This window comes from Fukomys damarensis, unplaced genomic scaffold, assembly GCF_012274545.1.
Source record: "Fukomys damarensis isolate Sample0158 unplaced genomic scaffold, DMR_v1.0_HiC HiC_scaffold_32, whole genome shotgun sequence".
In the NCBI taxonomy this organism is placed as follows: Eukaryota; Metazoa; Chordata; class Mammalia; order Rodentia; family Bathyergidae; genus Fukomys; species Fukomys damarensis.
Genome location: NW_022900944.1, coordinates 10778538 through 10798602, shown reverse-complemented (window position 1 = coordinate 10798602; position 20065 = coordinate 10778538). Strand labels below are relative to the sequence as shown.

The 20065-nt window shown below is 39.8% G+C and overlaps 1 protein-coding gene across 3 annotated transcripts in view; it reads right to left on the bottom strand.

Annotated features, from left to right (window-relative positions):
- Nucleotides 1-3716: 3716 nt before the first annotated feature.
- LOC104866183 (liver carboxylesterase 1) overlaps nucleotides 3717-20065 on the bottom strand; it is a 47895-nt gene continuing 31546 nt past the window's right edge. For 2 of the 3 annotated variants that reach the window (XM_033758019.1, XM_033758020.1), the window contains exons 6-14: nucleotides 18304-18411; nucleotides 17286-17390; nucleotides 16983-17021; nucleotides 15749-15889; nucleotides 14119-14199; nucleotides 13726-13873; nucleotides 7772-7903; nucleotides 6628-6700; nucleotides 3717-3961 (exon numbers count right to left, since the gene is read on the bottom strand). In XM_033758019.1, the coding sequence (XP_033613910.1) occupies nucleotides 3778-3961; nucleotides 6628-6700; nucleotides 7772-7903; nucleotides 13726-13873; nucleotides 14119-14199; nucleotides 15749-15889; nucleotides 16983-17021; nucleotides 17286-17390; nucleotides 18304-18411 (1011 nt within the window). In that variant the 3' untranslated portion in view covers nucleotides 3717-3777. The remainder of the gene's footprint in view (nucleotides 3962-6627; nucleotides 6701-7771; nucleotides 7904-13725; nucleotides 13874-14118; nucleotides 14200-15748; nucleotides 15890-16982; nucleotides 17022-17285; nucleotides 17391-18303; nucleotides 18412-20065) is intronic. The other variant, XM_033758021.1, reaches the window with a different exon arrangement.

Genomic DNA, 20065 nt, shown 5'->3' with positions numbered 1-20065 from the left:
AAAATCCAACAATGTATACCATTGTTGGCAAGAATGTACATTAGTACAGCTACCATGGAAAACAGTATGCTGGTTCCTCAAAATATCTAAAAATTAGAACTAGTACAATGCAGCTCTAACGCTCCAGAGTATATATCAGAAGAAAATTAATCAGCATGCAAAAGAGACACCTTCCTGCCATGTTTATTATTGCACTATTCACAATAGCCATAATATGAAATTAGCCTAGGTGCCCACCATTAGATAAAGGTATAAAAGAAATTTGGTATATACACCAAATGGTGTATTCATCAGACATAAAGAAGAATGGATTTCTGTTATTTGCTGGAAAATAGATGGGCCTGGAGAACATCATGTTATCTGGAGTAATCCATACACAAAAAGTCAAGTATTACATGTTTTCTTTCATATGTGGTTATTAAAAAAAGAAATATAAAAAGAAAGAATTAAAGGTGACCTAAAAGTAGAACAACTATGGGACTTGGAAGAAGGCAGAGGGATGAAGTCAGGAAGGGGATTCCGCGTGTAGAGGAAGAGTGGGTGGACACGATCAATATTTGATGTATGCACAGATCACAATATCACAGAGGATCCTATCAATTTGAAAGATCATTGTGTTGATAATTGTAAAATTATTTAATAATTAATAAGAACGTGATTGTGTTTTTGCACTTGTGGAAAAAAGGCAATAACTGATATTTGATGTATAGTCAAATTGCCAGTGAATAAGAAGCAATGTGGCTCCTTACCGAAGTGCTTTCCAGAGCATAAAAACAGTACATTTAGGGGCCTGTCCTTTGATCTTACCTTTCTGCAAACATTTTAAAAAAATGAAAGTCGCCCTTGCTACAGTTGGTTACAACATCATAGATGTCCAGGATAATAAAGCAGATTTTTTTTTAGGGAAGATTGTAGTAGTTTGGAAAATACTTTTGCTACGCTGCTATGATCCTCTTTTTTTTTTTTTTTTTTTTTTTTTCAGGATTGAACTCAGGACGTTGTGAGGCTGGCACAGTGCCCCTGAGCTAAATCCCCAGCCCACACTGCTATGACTCTTAATGAAAGGTGTGCATTAGAATGCCTACACATTGAACAAAAGAAATGTTTAGCCTATTACAGAAGATTCTACATCAGCTGGGCTGGGAAGTGATTGGATATTTGAATCATGGGAAATTCTTCCAAGTGATTCTTCTACTCACATTCCTTATCAAAAAGTCTCAATTAACCAGAGGCCAAGTGCTTTTATCTATCAACTTTTATTCCATAAAACATCTGACCACGTGTGGGGAGGAAAAAGGAACAATGAGGGTCTTACATCTGGAGGATTTAGAACTGAGTTCTGTTTAGCAAGCAATCTGCCAAAATGGTCCTATGATTGAGGATGTGTGGTGTACTGGTAGTATATAAATGGTGTGTTTAGACCTAAAATGCCCACAACAAGTCATGTGTACTCAGAAGTGTGGCTATTGAAAGATGATTGGATCATGGGGATGCTGTATTCATGGGTAGATTCATTCATTGGTGAGGTCAGTAGGTTAACATGCTATTAGGAGATGAGTCTTGGTGAGAAGAACCAGTCCATTGGAGGCCTGAATTTGAAGAGCATATTCTTGTATCCAGCTCCTCCTCCCTTTCTCAGCTACCTGAGTGCTATGGATTGAGCAGATTTCTTCCAATCCTTTTCCCGTGTCATTTCTTCCTTTAAGCCAGACAACCTTGGACTGAATCCTCTGAAAATTCTGACCCAAAAGGCACTTCCTTTGTATTGTGGGTGTTGAGTATTTTATCCAGAGAAAAGAAATCTGAGTAACCATGATGTATACAATATTATTACTAATGGTAATTTTTAAATCCTTTAAGTATCATTTCCTACATCCAAAAATTACTGTCTTCAAATCCTTGTATTAAAACAAGGACAGACAACATGCAGTGCCTGGGTGATTCTGTTATTAAGTGTGTATGCAGTGAGGAGATTCATGGTTTTTAATGAATTGATCCCTTTGTTGTTTGGTAGTGCCTCTCTGTTTTCCTTGTAATATTTATTTAATATTAAATAATGTAATATTTGTAATATATATAATATATATATATATAATAATTTGTAACATTTATTCATCTAATATGAATATGGCCATCCAACCTTTTTGTTCAGTATCTGTTTTGCATATTCATTTTTTTCCACTTTTAGCCAGTGTCCTTATATTTATGGTGTGTTTTTACCCAAAATTTGTTTTGGAAGTCAAGACCGATGATGCCACAACTACTCTAGGAAGCTAAAAACAATTTTTACATGCATATTGAGGTTTTGTGGGGGGCAGGTTAGGCTCTCAATCATGGCTTGAGAGAGCGAGGAATAAATACTGGCCCTGAGCTCTTACATGATCGGGCCATGTTAGACAGGCTAAGGCTTGGAGTTTTGATTGACTCCAAAGGAGGAAGAACCCAGACTTTCTCATCAGCTTCCCCAGATAAAAGGCAAGATATGATAGAGAAGGAGTGAGGAAAAGGGAAGAAGTGTTGGAGGGATGAGAGGGGAAGGAGACCAAAAAATCCCCAAAGAATTAAGATCCCCATGAGGAATGTGATTGTTATGTACTGCAAACTTGTACTTTTAGAAAGTTATGAATTGGGCCAGGGATTTAGCTCAGTGGTTCCACCTGCCTTGCAAGCACAAGGTCCTGAGTTTGATTCCCAGTACAAAAAAAGTCAGTCAATATCAAAATATGGAGTCAGATTCTTCACTATACAGGATTTAGTTGAGTGATGATTTTTAAATCCAACAAGACATTCTTATTTCATTGATACTTTTAAATAACTTTCATTTAATGGATTCATTATATGACTGAATTAAATTCAGTCATCTTAGCAGTATTTTCCCATGTGCACATTTGTGTGTTTCTTATTTCTTTTTATCTGTTTGTCTACTTGCTTTGAGACTGAAGATTTTTATGATTCCATTTTATCTCCATTGGATTATTTTGCAGTATTTTTTAAAAAATGGTAGTGGTTGTTCTAGGTATATAATATTCAACTCAGAATAGTTAGATATGGTAAAAAATGTAATATCACTTACATTAAATTGAAAGATCTTTTAAGAGTACACTGAAAAGTAATATCTCCCAAATTTGACTCTATTTTTATTGTACTTTTCCTACACTCATAGGCCCGTGATTCAGACCCTACACTTTCAGTCTCCTTTAGCAGTAGATAACTGGGACAGGTTACTTCGCACATCTGCTGACTCCATGGTAACACCCAGGAGTGCTTCTTCTAGTCCTGTTCTCATCACAACCTTAGAGGACCTAATATCCCTCAGTCTTAGAGATGGAGCTTTCTCATCCTGCCTCTCTCCAGCAATAACTGATCTCTAATGAACCAGGGCAGAACAGTTTCTTGTTCCACACTAGAAAGAATAGAACATTTTCCTTCTCTTCAGCTTCAGTAGGTCTTCACTAGCCCCATGAGGGTAAAAGGATTTTCTGCTCTTTCCTCAATGGTGTAGGACTTTGTTCCTTTTCAGGTAAAAGTTCTCAAAACACTGCCTGCACCCATAAGGAGGATAGATTCATCTCCAGCCCAAGACAGAATTGGTCTTGAAAAGAACATTTATTCCCCAAACTGAGACCATGAATACCAACATTCTCCCTCCCTAGATTCATTCCACTCCCACAGTTCTCCAGTCTCTACAGTCTAATGCCTTTTCACTTGCCAAGCACCTTCTGTAGAATAAGCCTGTGTTGGATGCTTCAGGCTCTCAGGACTGGCTTCACTTCTCATTCAGAGATCACTGTGTTCTCTCAGTGGTGTTTTCTTCTTTGCACCCTTGGTCGTGAGCTCAGTCCAGAAAGCTACCTCTTTGTCTTTCAGCCTCTTGGATGCCTGGGTGGTAGCACCAATCTGCAGATATCCTTCCTCCTGGTCATATTCTGGCCAGTGAGGCAAGCCCTTGCCATTGGGGTTCCTGGGAAAAGAAATAAAGCACAGTTAACCAACATTTACAGGGCTCCCCATGTTTCTCTTTCTATCTCCCTCTTGGGAGGGGAGGTGGTGGCAGCTTTTGCAAATGAGTATAGTTAGAGGGAAAAAGTCACGGAAGATCTACTCTGGAAGTGTGTGTTGGGACCCTCACTACTTTGATTTCCTCTGTCCTGGCTGCAGTGAGGTGGGAATCTCTGCCAACCACATATTTTCCACCATGAAGTTCAGCCATAATATATGGGCTAAAGCAGCCACATAAGACACCTCTGAGACCATGAGCCAAAACAAACCTTTTCTTCTTCAAATTGACCTAAAGTATTTTCTCCAAGCCCTGGAAATCTAACACAGAACATTGGTGTTGAGCAGTAGTTCCTTGCTGGGTCTATTCCTGGTGGTGTAGTTTCAAAGAAGACTTTGAATTGGTTGGTGGGAGGAATTTGGAAACTCTATGACTTTATAAGTGGAGCTTAATGGATGGTTCAGATGAGAGGTCACAAGGTGAAAATGCTGATAGGAATGTGGAAAATAGAGACTGTGTCCAAGAGGTTTCAGATGAAACTACTGGGGCTCTATTGGGAACTGCATTAGAGGCCATCCCTGTAACATTCTGGAAAAGAACTTGTTTGCTTTTTGTCCATTCCCTGAGATTTTGAGCAAGGATGAGTTTAAAGGGGACAGGCTAATAAATACGATAGTGGAAATTTCAAAGCAGCACAGGATTAATGAGTATTTCTGGCTGATTTTAGCCCGTGAGAATCGGGAAAAAATGCAGAGTGGAAAGAGTGAAAGCTTGTAGTTTTTTGTAAGGAAAGGAGGGTGTTTATAGTTGTGACTGAGAAGCAAGAGCTACTAAAGAGACTAGCACTATAAAGAACAAATACATTTGAGCATTTTCTTACGATTTTACTGTATCTATTTTACATTTTTGTCCTCATTTACACTTTCAGTTTCTCACGCTAGAGAAACAATTTGGTGTTTACACACAGGGTGTGGGAAAAAAGAAGAGAGAGAAAAGAAGGAAAAAAAAAGGAAACAAATCTTTTGTAAATAGGCAGGGGTGGAAGGTTTGTAGGGAGGGAAGGGGAACAGGGAAAAAAGCAGAACAAGACGTATCATGTAAAGGTACAAACTATTATGACTGTCATCATAATGTACACCTAAAATATACCAGGAAACTTAATGAAAACATAAATAGAAACCCAGTGTCTTCACTGGAACAATGGAAAGTTGCCCTGAGGGGATCTTGGGAACTTGCCAGATATTATTGACCCCTATGCTCAAGGATGCAAAAGAGTAAACTTTTTTCAATGACTTGGCCTTGAAAAAAACCATTCCAGGGACGCCCTGCTCCCAAAGGTGGCCAAGGAAGTTGTTTCTCTGGGTTTCATTTTCACCTGTAAACCCATCCAGATACCCAGAGCCTACTACAGCTTTGGCCTGAGGGTTCTGATTACATCTCAGCCCAGGGGCAGATCTTGTCCTCCATATGATGCTTCCTGTTCCGACGGGTTTAAATTAAGAGTTAAGGGGTCCTGGCGGCTTCCACTGATATTTCAAGGAAAGCCTGGGAGATAAGAGAGGGTACATGAGGGTCACGGCCCCTATACACAGTCCCTGATGGGGTGTGTGAAGCTGAGAGGGCAAAGCTTAACCTGCAGTGGAGATCCCAGAATGTTAGGGACGCTAGGAATGTGGAATGTCTGCCAGAGAAAGCCAGGAAGGTAAGTCAGCCTGAGAGAGAGAGGTCATACACGCTGCACACAGCAACCATGGAGACAGGGCTACTGAAGCCACTGGCGGCCAACAGGTCACTGCTAGGTACCCAGGATCTGGAAATTCTGCTTCAGGATATAGCATTTGCCCTCCTAAGACTTCTCTTGCTGGTTTCACTTGTCCTTGATATTTTCCAATCCTGTCTTTTGGAATGTGAATATTTCCCCAGAATAGTTGAGGAAGTACAAACCTTAGAACTAGGTAATTGTTACTTCATTTGTGCAGGTGCTCACAGTTAAGAGTTATCTTGAGTTTCGGAGACTTCCAACTTGGACCTTTGCCCAATTCTGAAAGTACTTACTACAATTATGGGAAATATTGAATGTGGACAGAATATATTTTACAATGTGAAATCAGCATGAGCCTTTGGGAGCCAGAAAGGAATATTATGGTTTAGATTAGAAATGTTCACCAAAATTCATCTGTTGAGGGTTTTAACCCAAGCTGATGGTGCTTGGGGAGGTGGCTGCTGCCTAGCTGCAAGGTGGAGTCTAGTTGGATGAAGTAGGTCAATGAGAGTGCTCCTTTGAAAGTGTGTTAGGGTCACAGCCCCTTCACCTGTCTGTGCCTTCTGGCTTCCATGAAATAAGCAGCAGTACCACAGTTCGTGCCATGGTGGTCTAGCTCACTACAGTCTCAAGTAACTGGAACCAAGTGACCTTGGACAGCATCCTCTGAAACTGTGAGCTAAAAGAAACCTTTCCTCCCTGAAATTAATTTATCTCAAGTATGTTCTCACAGCAACAGAATTCTTACTAAGGTAGCTCTCATTTTCAGATGAGTACATAGGGTTAGGGGTTTGGTTACTGAAGCGTCAAAAGTTTTCTCTTCCCCCAAAGGTACATCCAATCACACATCACCCTGTTCCAGCCTCACCCATTACGTGCAAAGTTGGCCCAGAATTTCATCACCATCTTGCTGAGATTGATCTCCTCCTCAGAGGAACTACCTGTGTGGAAAATGAACAAGAAACACTTTGGCATTCAGAGAGGAGTAGATGAGCCCATGGAGTAGCAATAGCCAAGAGGGTGGTAGAAATGGAGGCCTTGGATTTTATTCTACATCTGCTGAGTCAAAATTTGTATATTAAGATGATCATGGTTATTTGGTGCATACATTCAGCTTGAGAATGACTGATATAAGACTGCACAATAGATATGTAGTGTGTCTGTAAATTGGCTTTCATGGCCACTTAGACCTCAGAATCAAAATGTCAACAGAGGCTGTCCTTTACCTGCCAAGATTTGAAGCTTCTAATCTTTTCTCAATGTCCTACACACACCTACAGTTTTATAGAGTCTAGAAAATATCAAAATTTCAAAGATACTAAGAATTCACAGAGCAGGAAGTTACCAGAGGCAACTTCATTAATGTACATAATATATGTGTCATAAAAGGTCATTAGATGGATCACATATTGTATGCAACTACTGAGACTTAGGATGTTGAAGACATTTGTGAAAGATTTAATTAAATATTATATTACTGTGCATATATGAGCTTCATATATATATGTGTCAAAGATACTAAGAATTCACAGAGCAGGAAGTTACCAGAGGCAACTTCATTAATGTACATAATATATGTGTCATAAAAGGTCATTAGATGGATCACATATTGTATGCAACTACTGAGACTTAGGATGTTGAAGACATTTGTGAAAGATTTAATTAAATATTATATTACTGTGCATATATGAGCTTCATATATATATGTGTGTATAACCTATTGATCTCTCACCCACTCACATTATTATATCCTCTTGTGAGTGAGAAATCAAGCAGTAGCCCTATAAGTAACCACTTCTTTTCTCATTGAGGTCACAGTTCAGGACTCTGAAAGTGACTACAACAGTGGTGCATGATACATCTGCCTTCACGCATGTTCGGACATAGGAAAGGTTAGGTTTTGCTGTACATTGTTCAACCCTGTCACTAAACAGGACAGAAGAAATTTGCTCAAGGCTATCAAAGAGATTGGCATCTAAGCTTCCTAATTTGAGCCAGCAAAGGACCATTACCTCTTAAAATTGGGGCACCGAATACTGAGGCTAGCTCATCGCCGTGGTCTCCTACCACTGTCTTGGGTTTCATGGCTGGTGAGAAGCTGGGGCGATACTGGAACTCATACATGTAGGTAGGGGCTCCAGCATCTGAGAAGACATGGATCATGCACAGTTCACGTTACTAGATATAAACTTCAATGCTGTCAAGTCCTCCACCTTGCAGGAAGCCACTAGTTAGCAGCACAGGAGAGAAATAATGTTACAGAACATTGTTTGACTTGCTTAGGCCTGCACTGCTCGTTTAAGTGATGGTGAGATCTGAACCAGAATTGATTGATAGCACGAATAAATACAGTGCATCCAACTGACAGACAGGAAGTGTTTTACTGATAACACACTGGTGTTTGTTCATTAAAAGAGTACCTATGGCCTAATAGGTGTCATCTATTCAGCTACATTTTGAGTCTTCCCAGGGATTGCGTCACCCATTCAGGGAAGAGTAAGGCGTTTCTAAGCTTCTTTTTTGAACAGGTGGATAGTCAGATGCAAACATATGCAGGAAGGGGAAAATATACTTCATATCCTTCAGAAAAAACACAAAACTCTTGATTTCATGTTTCAGTCATTTCATATATCCTATTTCTGCTTGTAGAAGTATGTCAAGACATTATGATAAGACAATGCCACAAAAGATAAATGCTAAGGAAACTTTTCCTGATCTCTCTTCTCACTTGTATTGTACCTATTCACCCTGAATGCTCCCTAGGGCATGACCCAAGATGCTGCTTTTATTTCTAAATGAATCACTGGAGCCATCAAACCCTGCTCCTTCTGGACTAATACACACTGAAGGACTAACAATGACCATATCAACATTCTGTTTTGTTTTGTTTTTTGGTTTTGGAGATAGAACTTGGGACCTTGTGCTTAGAGGCAGGCAGCAACACCACTGATCTGAATCCCCGGCCCTTCTCAACATTTTGCATTTGTTGTAAAGTTTACAGATAAATCATATTGACAGTAACATCAACCATACATTAGGCTACTGGTAAAATTTTACACTTTTACCTACTTGCCTAGAGTGAGAAATATGAGAAATACAGGAAAAATGGAAAGAAATAATTCATAATTCCACATTCAGAAAATCCTATACTTCAAAGAACCTAAAGACTCCACCAAAAAGCTTTTATAGCTGATAAACAAAATTCACCAAAGTAGACGTAATCAAAACCAACATAGCAGATCAATAGATTTTCTACTCATTAATGCTGAACTAGGTGAGAAAAATCAGACTAATGATTCCATTTCTAATTACTTCAAAGAAAACCCTAAATACCAAGAAATTAATGTAAGTGAGGTGGTAAAAGATGTCTACAATGAGAATATCAGAAAACAAGATTGTACTAGAAGATGGAAAGACCTTCATGTTCCCAGTTTTTTTGGATTAATATTATTACAATTGACATGTTACCAAAAGCAAATTGCAGAATTTAATATAATCTATCATGGCTCAATCAAGAAGAAATAGTTAGAACAGACCAATAATATGTAAAGAGGTTGAACCAATAACAAAACTCGCCTTCAAATAAAAACCCTATACCTGATGGCTTCACTGATTAATTTTGCTAATAATTTATAGAAAAATTAACATAAATCTCCACTTCATCCAAAAGACAAAGAAGAAAGAGTTCCAAATTCTTTCCATGATAACAGCTGTACACAGATATCAAAGTAAGGTAAAGATATTACAAGGAAAGAAAATTATGACTATAAACTTAATAATCATAGATGCAAAACTACAAAAATGTTAACAAATATAATTCAACAATACATTATAAAGATAATCTATTATTGTCAAGAAAGTTTTATCTCAGCCCAGGGATTTAGCTCAGTGTTTCTGCCACCTGCCTCACAAGTGCAAGGTACTGAGTTTGAGCCCCGGTACCAAACAAAACAAAACAAAACAAAACAAAACAAAAGCAGAAAGTCTTATCTCTGAAATGCAGAAACATTTCTTCATATATAAATCAGTAAATGTAACAAACAACATAATATCAAATCACTAGATGCCAAAACAGCATTTAATAAAACAATCATCTTTTCATGATAAAATATTCACCAAATTACGGATCAAACAAACATACCTCAGTAAAATAAAGGCCATATATGAGAAACCCATACGATCTGACAATATGTTCAATGCTAAAAAATGGAAAGCCTTTTCTATACAATCTTAAATTTAATAAGGATGCCTTTTTGGACCCTTCTAGTCAATATTGTTTTGTAACTTGTTGTCAAAGCAATAGAGAATCAAAAGAAATAAAAGACATCCAATTAGGAAATGCAAATACAAAACTGTCACGTTTTATTGATGACTTTGTTATACACACGGAAAGCCCTACAGGCTTTATTAAAAATACATACGGAAATTAATACAGAAGAGCTGTAGGATACAAAATGAAAACACAAAAATCATAATATTTCTGTACATTGACATTGAACTATCCAAGAAATAAATCAAGAGAACAGTCCCATTGACACTAGCTACAAAGATACAAAATAAGTAGAAATAAATTTAACCAAGGTAGTGAATAACTATACACTGAAATCTATAATATATTGAAAAAATAAGACCGCAATAAATGGAAAGATATCCCATGTTCATGGTTTGGAAGAATTAATGGTGCTGAAATGTTTGTACTACTCAAAGTGTTCCGTGGGGTTGCTGCAATCCCTATGCATGCTAGTAGAGCACAACATCATTCTTCATAGCAACACTGGATCTTAAATTCATAGAAAATCACAACTTTCCAAATCAATGTATTATTCAGCTTTTAATCTCGGACACAATACCCAACACCCACAACCATTCTGTGAGTTTCCAACTCCGTCCCTGCTCACACTAGTAGATAAAGAAGGCAATCAGACCCCAGATATGTCCTGCACACAGGCACCACCAGGCATCAGGGTTAGGGGAAGGACACCAATTCTGTGACTATCAAATCTCATGCTGAACCTGGCCTCTGGCTGAGCGGGTGGGGGTGTGTCTTTTAGTTCAGGAGATCTCTTTCCAGCCTGAACATGACTCCCTAACCATGGCTGCCTCCTGTGGTTGTCCCTTACTCTGTTACTTTGGGAGTATAACACTGAGAAGCCTGAATTGAAGCTGTTCTGTGGGCTGATCTGAGTCTTAGGTTCAGACATCTGAGCCCTTCTTGGAATGGGGTCTGACCAAGCATGCTCTCCAGGAAATATGGTGGCCACTTGGGCTGGAGTCACTCACCAGCTGTTGTAGTTCACAGTATCCACTGGTCCTTTCCACTACTATATCTCTCCCTGAAGCCTTCTGGAGCCTCCTGCTTTACTTTCTGTCTATAGATCTGGTCTTTAAGTGTCTTCCAATATTTAAAACTAGAAATTCCACTTGACCCAGTTATTCCCTTTTCAGGTATCTTCATAAAAGAGTTAGACATCATACCATAGTGATGTATGCATGTCTATGTTTATAGAAGCTCAATTCATAACAACTAAATCTTGGAAGCAGCCTGTATGTCCACTAATAGATGAATAGATCAACAAAATGTGATATTTATACACAATGGTGTACTACTCTGTCATAAAGAAGGATAAATTTGAGTTATGTGTAGGAAAATGGGTGTACCTTGAGACCATAATGATAAGCAAAGTAAATCAGACATAGTTGCTTAAATATCACATGGTTTCTCTTATATGAAAAACAATATACAAAATAAAGTGCAAAATAAAAGAGAAAGAATAGGAAAAATTACTTTATTCAAGCATGGACAATGTATCTAAAAGTTGATTTAATGTTATTGTCTCGTGTGTTTTATATGTTTTCTTTTGGCCTCTTGATGTGGCTTTTCATCTGTACATATGACAATTTTGTGAAGACTTAAAAGATAAATAAATGAATCAAATATGGCAAAGAGGGAAGTAGAGGGAAAGGGGGCAGGAAGGAATTGAGATGTAATATAAACACTATGTCATCCAAATGTAGTAATAAAAGGAAGAAGAAGAGAAAAACATAACATGCAATAAATGTTAGCAAGGATCTAGAGAAAGAGAACATATTTAAAGTATCAGTATGAGTGAAACTATCACTAATCAAAAAATTGTTGTTACCGTATGACCCAGGTTCTGAGTACTTCTGAGAATGTACTGAAAATAACTGAAACTGATTTATTGAAGAGAGGTCTTCACTCTAGTGTTCATTGCAGTACTATTCATAATGATCTGCACACAAAATCAAACTGATGTAATGGAAGAGTGCATAGGAAAAATGTGATATATCTATATGAAGACAGATATAGATATATGGATATGTAGGTTTATATCCATGTCTATACATATGTTTACTGAATACTACCAGCCTTCAAAAAGAGATAATTCTGTGCTCTGTAACATCAGGAATGAAATTGGAGAACACTGTGCTAGATGAAGCAAGGCAAGCAGAGACTGACAAAAATCTCTTGTTATCTCTTATATGTTCAAGTTGAAACAGTTAAACACATGAGACCAGGAGAAAAATGGTAGTTACATAGATCAGGCATAAGGTAAAGAGAGAAATGACAGTGGGAAGTTACAAAATTTAAGAGAGGAGGAGCATTCTTTTCTTTGATTTGCTTTTTTATTTATTTTAATTTGTATTGCACAGTGTGGCAAATACAAATAATAATAGAATAAGATATATTCCAGAATTTTTCAGAGGAAATTTCAAGTCTTGTCATTATAAAAATGTTCCATATTTCAGGCGATAGGTATGCTGATCAGTTGGATGTAATATTCTATATATCAATAATCATTTTATTTACACCATAAATTTATATAAATGTAATTTCTTAATAACTTTAGAGTAATACAAATATTCTTTCTCTCTTTCTCAAATATCTTATTGTACACTGTTCATTCTTTTTCTTCTTACCTATAGATGCTCAAAGATAACTGCAACTGCTGCAAGTAAAATACTGAAATGGGAAAGTTACGGCACAGCTTTTTCTTATGAAGTCCAGAATTTTAAAATCTTTCCAGAATTTTAGGGCGAGAGGTCTGTGCCACAGACAACTTCTGGGTTTAAGAATAGAGGCAGGAGGGTACCATGAGCTTCCCCGAATGATAACCAGAAGATGACACCCATCTAAGTGAGCTCATCTGTCCTGACTTCATACTCTGTTCACACAGCCTTGGGTCAGCATCAGGTGGTCCTGGAATAGTCCTCAGCTGGCCTTCAATTGGCTGACACCAGCACTCAGCAAGATGGACAGAAGCCAGAAGACAATGAAAATCACTACAGCTCACCCCTCTCCCTTTCCTATTGTCCTCTTCTTTTGATTTTCTTGGTCTTAGATAATCTTCTCATCACATACTTAAATCCTACATGTCCCCCGATTCCATACTGAACTACCTAATGTAAATCTAATTTCAACACTGAAAACCTTCAAAAACCATCCTTCAGTCCAACACACCGTAACCTCAGGTAAGAAGGCGGCCTAGCAGATGCTTTGCTGTCTCATTTCTATCTTCTGTTTCTGGACAAAGCAGCCTGACTTCTACTTCCTGAAGCCTTTGCTCTTTGCTCAGAATTGGCCTCACACAAGAAACTCTTACCCATGTTTGCTGCAGATAAATATGCCAAAGAATTAAACATATCTTGAGATAACTTTCACTCAGTGATAAATAGGCATTGGTGGATAAATACCACCTTCCTTGCCACACAGACAACATAACCCCAAGATGTTTCTCCTGCTCACTTCAAGGCTCCTCAGCTCTGGCTTACCAGAGTGTATGTACACTTGGCTATGCATCGTTGATTTGTCTACAATTGTTTCCTGGGTCACCTTTCACGTCTGATCCTCAGCAGTTTTCACATTTGTCTATGCTAGCAGGTGGGCAGGTCAGACACTATAGCTGGTAATTTAATGTTTCTCTACCTTCTAAATTCCGTGACTCACCTCTGTGGCCACGGGCCATATAGACAGATGGGACACCAAACATCAAATCTCCCATCAAGTCCAGGAACAAGTCTTGCTTTTTGACTGGGTCGTCTGTCCTTCCTAAATACTTCTCGGTGGCTACTGGAGTCAGCTCTTCAGGGATGTTCTGAAATGCATCAAGAAAGTGACTACCCCCATCTGGTGAGTAAGGTGGCTTTTCCACCCAGGAAGCCTCGTTAATGGCCAACCTCTTGAGCTTTGTGCAAATCCTTCCTGAAGTGAGAAAGGCAGAAAAATGGGATAGAACTCTAGATTCCAGATTATTTTGTGCCATAGAATTTGTCTGATATTGGGAAAGCCCCCACCCTTTGCTTGTTCCTCATCCAATCCCATAATTTCCCAGTTACTTACAACAATGGGATAGGACTTCCATAAGAGTGATGCAGCCGTCTTCTGGTCCATCTTACCTTCAGAAAGTGGATAGCCAAACATCTGTTTTAAAAAGTATAAACATTTATGAATTCTCATGGATTAACGGGGAGAAGCAAACGGGCCAACTAACCAAGACATTGTCAAAAGGTCCTGGTTGGCTCTTGATAAGCCTGGGTCTTTCAAGAGTTTAAAAAAACATCAATGTAATATATGGACTTATAGCCAGAAACTCAATGAGTACAAAAAACACACCTTAATTGTATGTATCTGTCAGGCTGGAGGCACAATGATAATTCAAGCAGCAAGATAACATTTAGGCTAGAACACTGCTGAAGGACAGGACTCAGGGACAGTGGACACAGACACAGATGACTGAGGAAGACAAAAATCAATCATCATGACTTTGTTCCTTTGATAACCTCTGAGATCTTTCCAAAGTGACAAGTGCAGAAATCTTAACATGTGATACTCTGTCCTAATCTCTGTACACATAGACTTAGCCCAAAACTCTAGAGGAGTTTAGAAGTTTAAGTCTGCGTCCTTGGCTGATCCCAAACCCCTGAAATGCCTGAGAACACTCAAAGATTTCAGCAATAATCACCATTTTCACTAATTAAAACATGGAATACAAATACCAGCCCCTGATCCCTATCTCAGAGAAGTTACTTTAGAAAACTTGCTATTTCTCTGCTTTGTGAAGTTTACATCTCCTGTCCAAAAGTATTTGTTCAAGGCCCTGTCTTCTCTTTTTCAGATTTTTCATAACCTCTCTGGAATGAAAACATTTGGGAAGGAAATTCTTGGTCTCTCTGTCATTCCCTGTACAAGGTGAAGCTGAAGTTCAGGGAAGGCCTTGTTTCAACTTTCATCACGGCTGTCATGAAGAGAGAGAAGCCTGTTTCTCCCTCAGAAGATCACGGATGAACAAATCCACTGGTTTTGCCACATGTGTGAATTCACCTCTCAAACCCACATGGATCCCTGAGCTCAGGCATCTGGAAACATCACCAGACTTGGTGTCAGGGATTCGAGTTCAGGTCATACTTGACCTTTTCCCTATTGCTATCAGATTATTTACTGAATGAAACCTGCTCTAGTGCTACAACTAGTGTCTAGCTTTAGCTTTGTCAGAGGAAAAGCCCTTCTTGCCTCTTAGAAGTCAGTTGTAACTCTAGCAGATGTGAACTCTCTGAACTTTTCCAGTGAGGATCCTGAGAACACATGTGAGATCGGATACCTGTGGGTCCAACTATACAGTGGACTCTCTTGCATCTCAGGCAGAGTCTCCTAAAATCCTTGGTTTTCCCCATTCTAGGCCTCTTTAATTTTCCATCTGCATAATCATTATCTCTGCAGCCCTCCCAGACTGTACTTTGAGGATAACATGATGAGAAGATGATGAAAGAGTGTTTGAGGAAAAGATTTCCCAGGGTTGTCCCACCCAGGGCAGATGTCCATTCAGGAGGTTTCCAAGGAAATATCCACTTGTGCTCATGTGGTCAGCAGTCTACACTTAGTGGAGGCTGAAGAAGGAGGCACTCATGGAACCAGAGATCAAGGGAAGATCAGTAGAGGAGTGTATCTGTCTAAGAGGTTTGTGTATTCTCACCATTGGAAGGACCCAGCCAAACTCTTGCTTATTGATTCCCACAATGTAGGGGACAGTGTTGAAATTCTTTTCTGCCAGAATCTCTTGAGCTGTTTTGGGTAGCAGCACTCCATCAATCACAGTGGGCAGGAAGGGATGACTCTAGGGAAGAAAGAAACACAAATTCTGGGACCCCCCCACCAAGTAACACCCATGTGTCCTTCTCTGACATCTGAGGGTTTGGCCATTGCATAGACCCCTTGGATATAGGCAGTGGCCACAGAATTCAGGGCTCCAACAATGGGGTCTAAGTCTGTGTGTTCCAAACTGCAGAACTTGCAGCTCTCTTCATGCTGCAAATTCGGACATCTCCAACTTCCTTTGACCTCCGTTACAGCTTTCACATCACACCCTCAGCCTCATTCTTCATCCTTTCCGGAAGTCCTGCCAGGCACTCAGATACTATCACCTTGGCCTTACCAGCTTTTCTTTGAAATCTAGGTCGAAGTTCTGTGATGAAGTGGGTTTTTGCAAGAGTTCAGAATAGAAGTATTAGGGATTCCCAGAGGCATCTTTGGAGAAGGAGCAGAGATAGGACATGATTGCCATATGGTGTCCAACTAATGTCACAAGAGCTTAGCAACTGTTAGGATGTGAGCAGGAAGAAAGAAGGATCCAAGATTCCCTCCTTGCACAGCTAATCAGCCTCATGATTCATTGTAGGCGCCAGAGCTCCTCATGCAATTATCTCTGCCTCCTGAGAATGAGCGATTCTAATGTAGCATCCTGTCTCACTGTGATGTCGGGAAGAGGAAATGTAAAAGAAAAGACCATAGCTAAGCCTATGAGGTGCAGATCTGCTAACTAGAGCCCTGGACTGAAAGACAGGGGAGTGGGTGCCAATCCCACGTCTGCTCCTCCTGGCTGTGTTACTCTGGCTTCCCCTTCTCAGGTCACAGAATTGTACACACAGAAGTGACAATCATTCCAGATTTATTACCTTTTAAAGAGGTAAATGTAAAAGAAAAGACCATAGCTAAGCCTATGAGGTGCAGATCTGCTAACTAGAGCCCTGGACTGAAAGACAGGGGAGTGGGTGCCAATCCCACGTCTGCTCCTCCTGGCTGTGTTACTCTGGCTTCCCCTTCTCAGGTCACAGAATTGTACACACAGAAGTGACAATCATTCCAGATTTATTACCTTTTAAAGAGGTAAAAGACTCATAATTTGTAATCATATAGTCAAAGATCCTTACCTCTCTGGGGTCACCATGAAGATCCAGACTAATAAATTTCTGTGGAGACAAAGGCAGAGACTGTGGTGAGAAGCCTTCCTGGGTTACATGTTGATTCTTTAATCCGTGCCCCAGCCATATCAGGCTATCCCCACTGGGGATATCTCTTTGGCTGGGCTCAGAGAACAAGGACACTACATGGACTGCACTGGACATAAGTACAGAAGAGGGGAGTAAAAGGCTTTCTTTAATGTAAGAGGGCAGCTGGACAGATGAAGTCTGTGACCAAGTATAAGCAGTGGGCCACCTAATGGACAAAATTACCAATTTCAGTGTGGTTTCCAAGAGTTCATCCTCTGTCTTCTGGCGCAGGCAGTGAACCATGATGGCTGATGTTGTGGTTTTGCACCCGGCCGTAACAGCAATATGCTATAGAGATCACAGACAACAGCAGAGTTCAAGAGCAATGTCTCTCCCCTCTGTCGATGAAAATACAGAGTTTCTATCCATTGCTAACTTTCTGAAGGTAGTAGAGGATAGTTCTGAATACTCTAGATGGAATTTCTTGGTCTCTGTAACTATTTGTTATTACATATTACTTACTACATATTTGGACTCAGGAAAGGCCCTCAGTCTCTCTAAGTCTCAGCTACACAATATTTGCATCTATGATACCCTATCTCTATTAAAATTTACACAGTCTCCTTCCCCATTATCATACGGAATCACGCACACACTTACACAAACACACACACACACACACACAAATGGGCATGATATTTTCAAAATTGAACGTCTTGAAGACAACTGGAATGGAATGCAAGTGCTCTAATCCAGAATTCCAGGGCTGGAGATTTAGCTTGAGGTGGAGATTTAGCTCAGTGTTTCAGCTTCCTGCCTCGAAAGTACAATGAACCAATTTAGATCCCTGCTACCAAAAATAAATAAATAAATAATTTTAAAAAGACAGTATTCCTGTCTTGGTTCATCCTACATCCTTTACTTACTACACATTTGTACTCAGGAAAGCCTCTCAGTGTCTTTACGTCTCAGGTTCATCATCCATATGAGCACACTTATTGCTCCCCTATGAACGCATCATGTCTCTCACTCACTACAACTGGCCTAGAATCTCAGGAGACCTGAGTAAGCCGACTCACACAATGACACACAAGAAAGTAGAAAGAGTGATTCTAATGTGAGTTCTGAGGAAACCTTTTCTGCTAAGTCACTCCAATTTCAGGGTTGTTTGCAGCACCTTAGCTACATCCCACAAGAAAAATCCTGAGGATTCAAGAAAAATAGGAAAAAGGGTACCCAAGCTATGCACAGTGTGTCCTACCTCAGCCAAGGGCTTGATGTCCTTTCTGATGGATCCACCAGCAGTCGTAGCCACACCACTCTCAGAAATGGCCCTGTGGAAGAGGTTCTTGGCCAGGGGAGACAGCACCTGGGAGGGAGGTGGAGAGGAGGACAATTTACGTTCACAGGCTCTTTACGCTTCCTTCTGTTTGCTCCTCTGACCAAGATGTTCACCAAGAGACTCTGGCACTTCCTGAACAAGGGAGTTCCTCACCTGTCTCACCTGCTTCCCTGGCCTCACACCTGGGACAGTGTCCCCCCAACAGTACCTTAGTGGGATTGCGCTAGAGCCTACTACCAAAAACAGAACAGGAAGTGTGTGGCACATGAACTTCCTTACCATCGTAAGTATTGGAAAGGCGATTTGGTAAATCTTAGCCACAAATTCAATTTCAACATTTCCAGTACAGAGAACTTAAAAGGATTTTTTTTTTATAAGAGGTCTCACTATGTAATTCAGGGTAGCCTTAAACTCACTATGTACCCCAGACCTTGAACTCAAAGATCCTCCTGCCTCAGCCTCTCTATTCCTGTGTTTACAGGTTTGTGCAACCATGCCCAGCTCTTTACTCCAAATTTATGCTAAGAAAAATTTATCACAGAGTCTCAAAGTTTTCTAAGAATGCTGATGTGCTTTATAGTAGTAAAAATCAGAAGTAACCAAAACCTGTAACACTATGTTTTTGGGTAAATGAACAACTTTTCATTCTTACCTTGGAATAGAAAGCAGTTATCAAAAAACAAAAACAAAAAAAGCAGTTATCACATATAGTATTACCTAAGAGTTTTCCTTACTTAGAGAGATATTTACTTTGCATCACAATAGTAAGCTGAATTTGGTGGAATAAAACAATACAAAGATGACAGAGGGAAGAGTGAGATTGCAGATGGATGTATGGATGGACGATAGGTGGATAGACAGAAATGGACAGTGAGATACAGAGGAAACATCATGGCAAAAGTCTAGAAAAATATATCTCATAATATTCTCTATGGCTATTGGTGTGCAGTGCGACTGTGGAAAACATTTGGCTTCTCTGGGCTTCTCTGGGCATGAAGGCAATGCATATATCAAAAATACAATGATACAATTGTCCCTCTGCTCAACACTGAGCTACTTGGAGGTTTTTTTCTCAGATTGCAGTGCCTCATATACCTTCCCTCAGTATTCATGTCATTCCAGTTCCTTACACCCACAAGACATCTTGTGCCCATAGGGTGTCTGTGGTTCTCATCCCTCTCCGTCCCATCTTCCATCGCTCCTTCTATTCGTGCACGTACCCCTCCCCAACTTGAGTCCCAGAGGCTGCTATCCTCCCTCTTGGGAATGGAAAAGCCACTGCACTACCTCAGGGAGCCCCCTGCCTGCTCTTGGTGTTTAATTTGCCTCATTATTACGGTCTAACTTGGACAAAAACAAGGACAGCTTATCCAACTTATAACCATGTGTCCATTTTATTATAATTTAAACCACCCCAACTACTCAAAAGAAGTGAGGAAAGTCCAAATATTATAGTGACTAGAAAGGAGAATTCAGCCACATGGCAAGGGGAAAATGTAGCCTGCAGCTAGATGCACTTATGACTCCAGGATCTTAAGCAGAGCTCTGAGCTTCCTGACAGACAAGGAGACTTTCAGCTTTTGCTCTCCACCATTCGCTCTTGCACAGTGAGTAAAATCAGCCCTAAATCCAGCTAAGTAGCTCAGGGCTGGATTGGCTGTTCCCCGTGAGATTCTGTCAG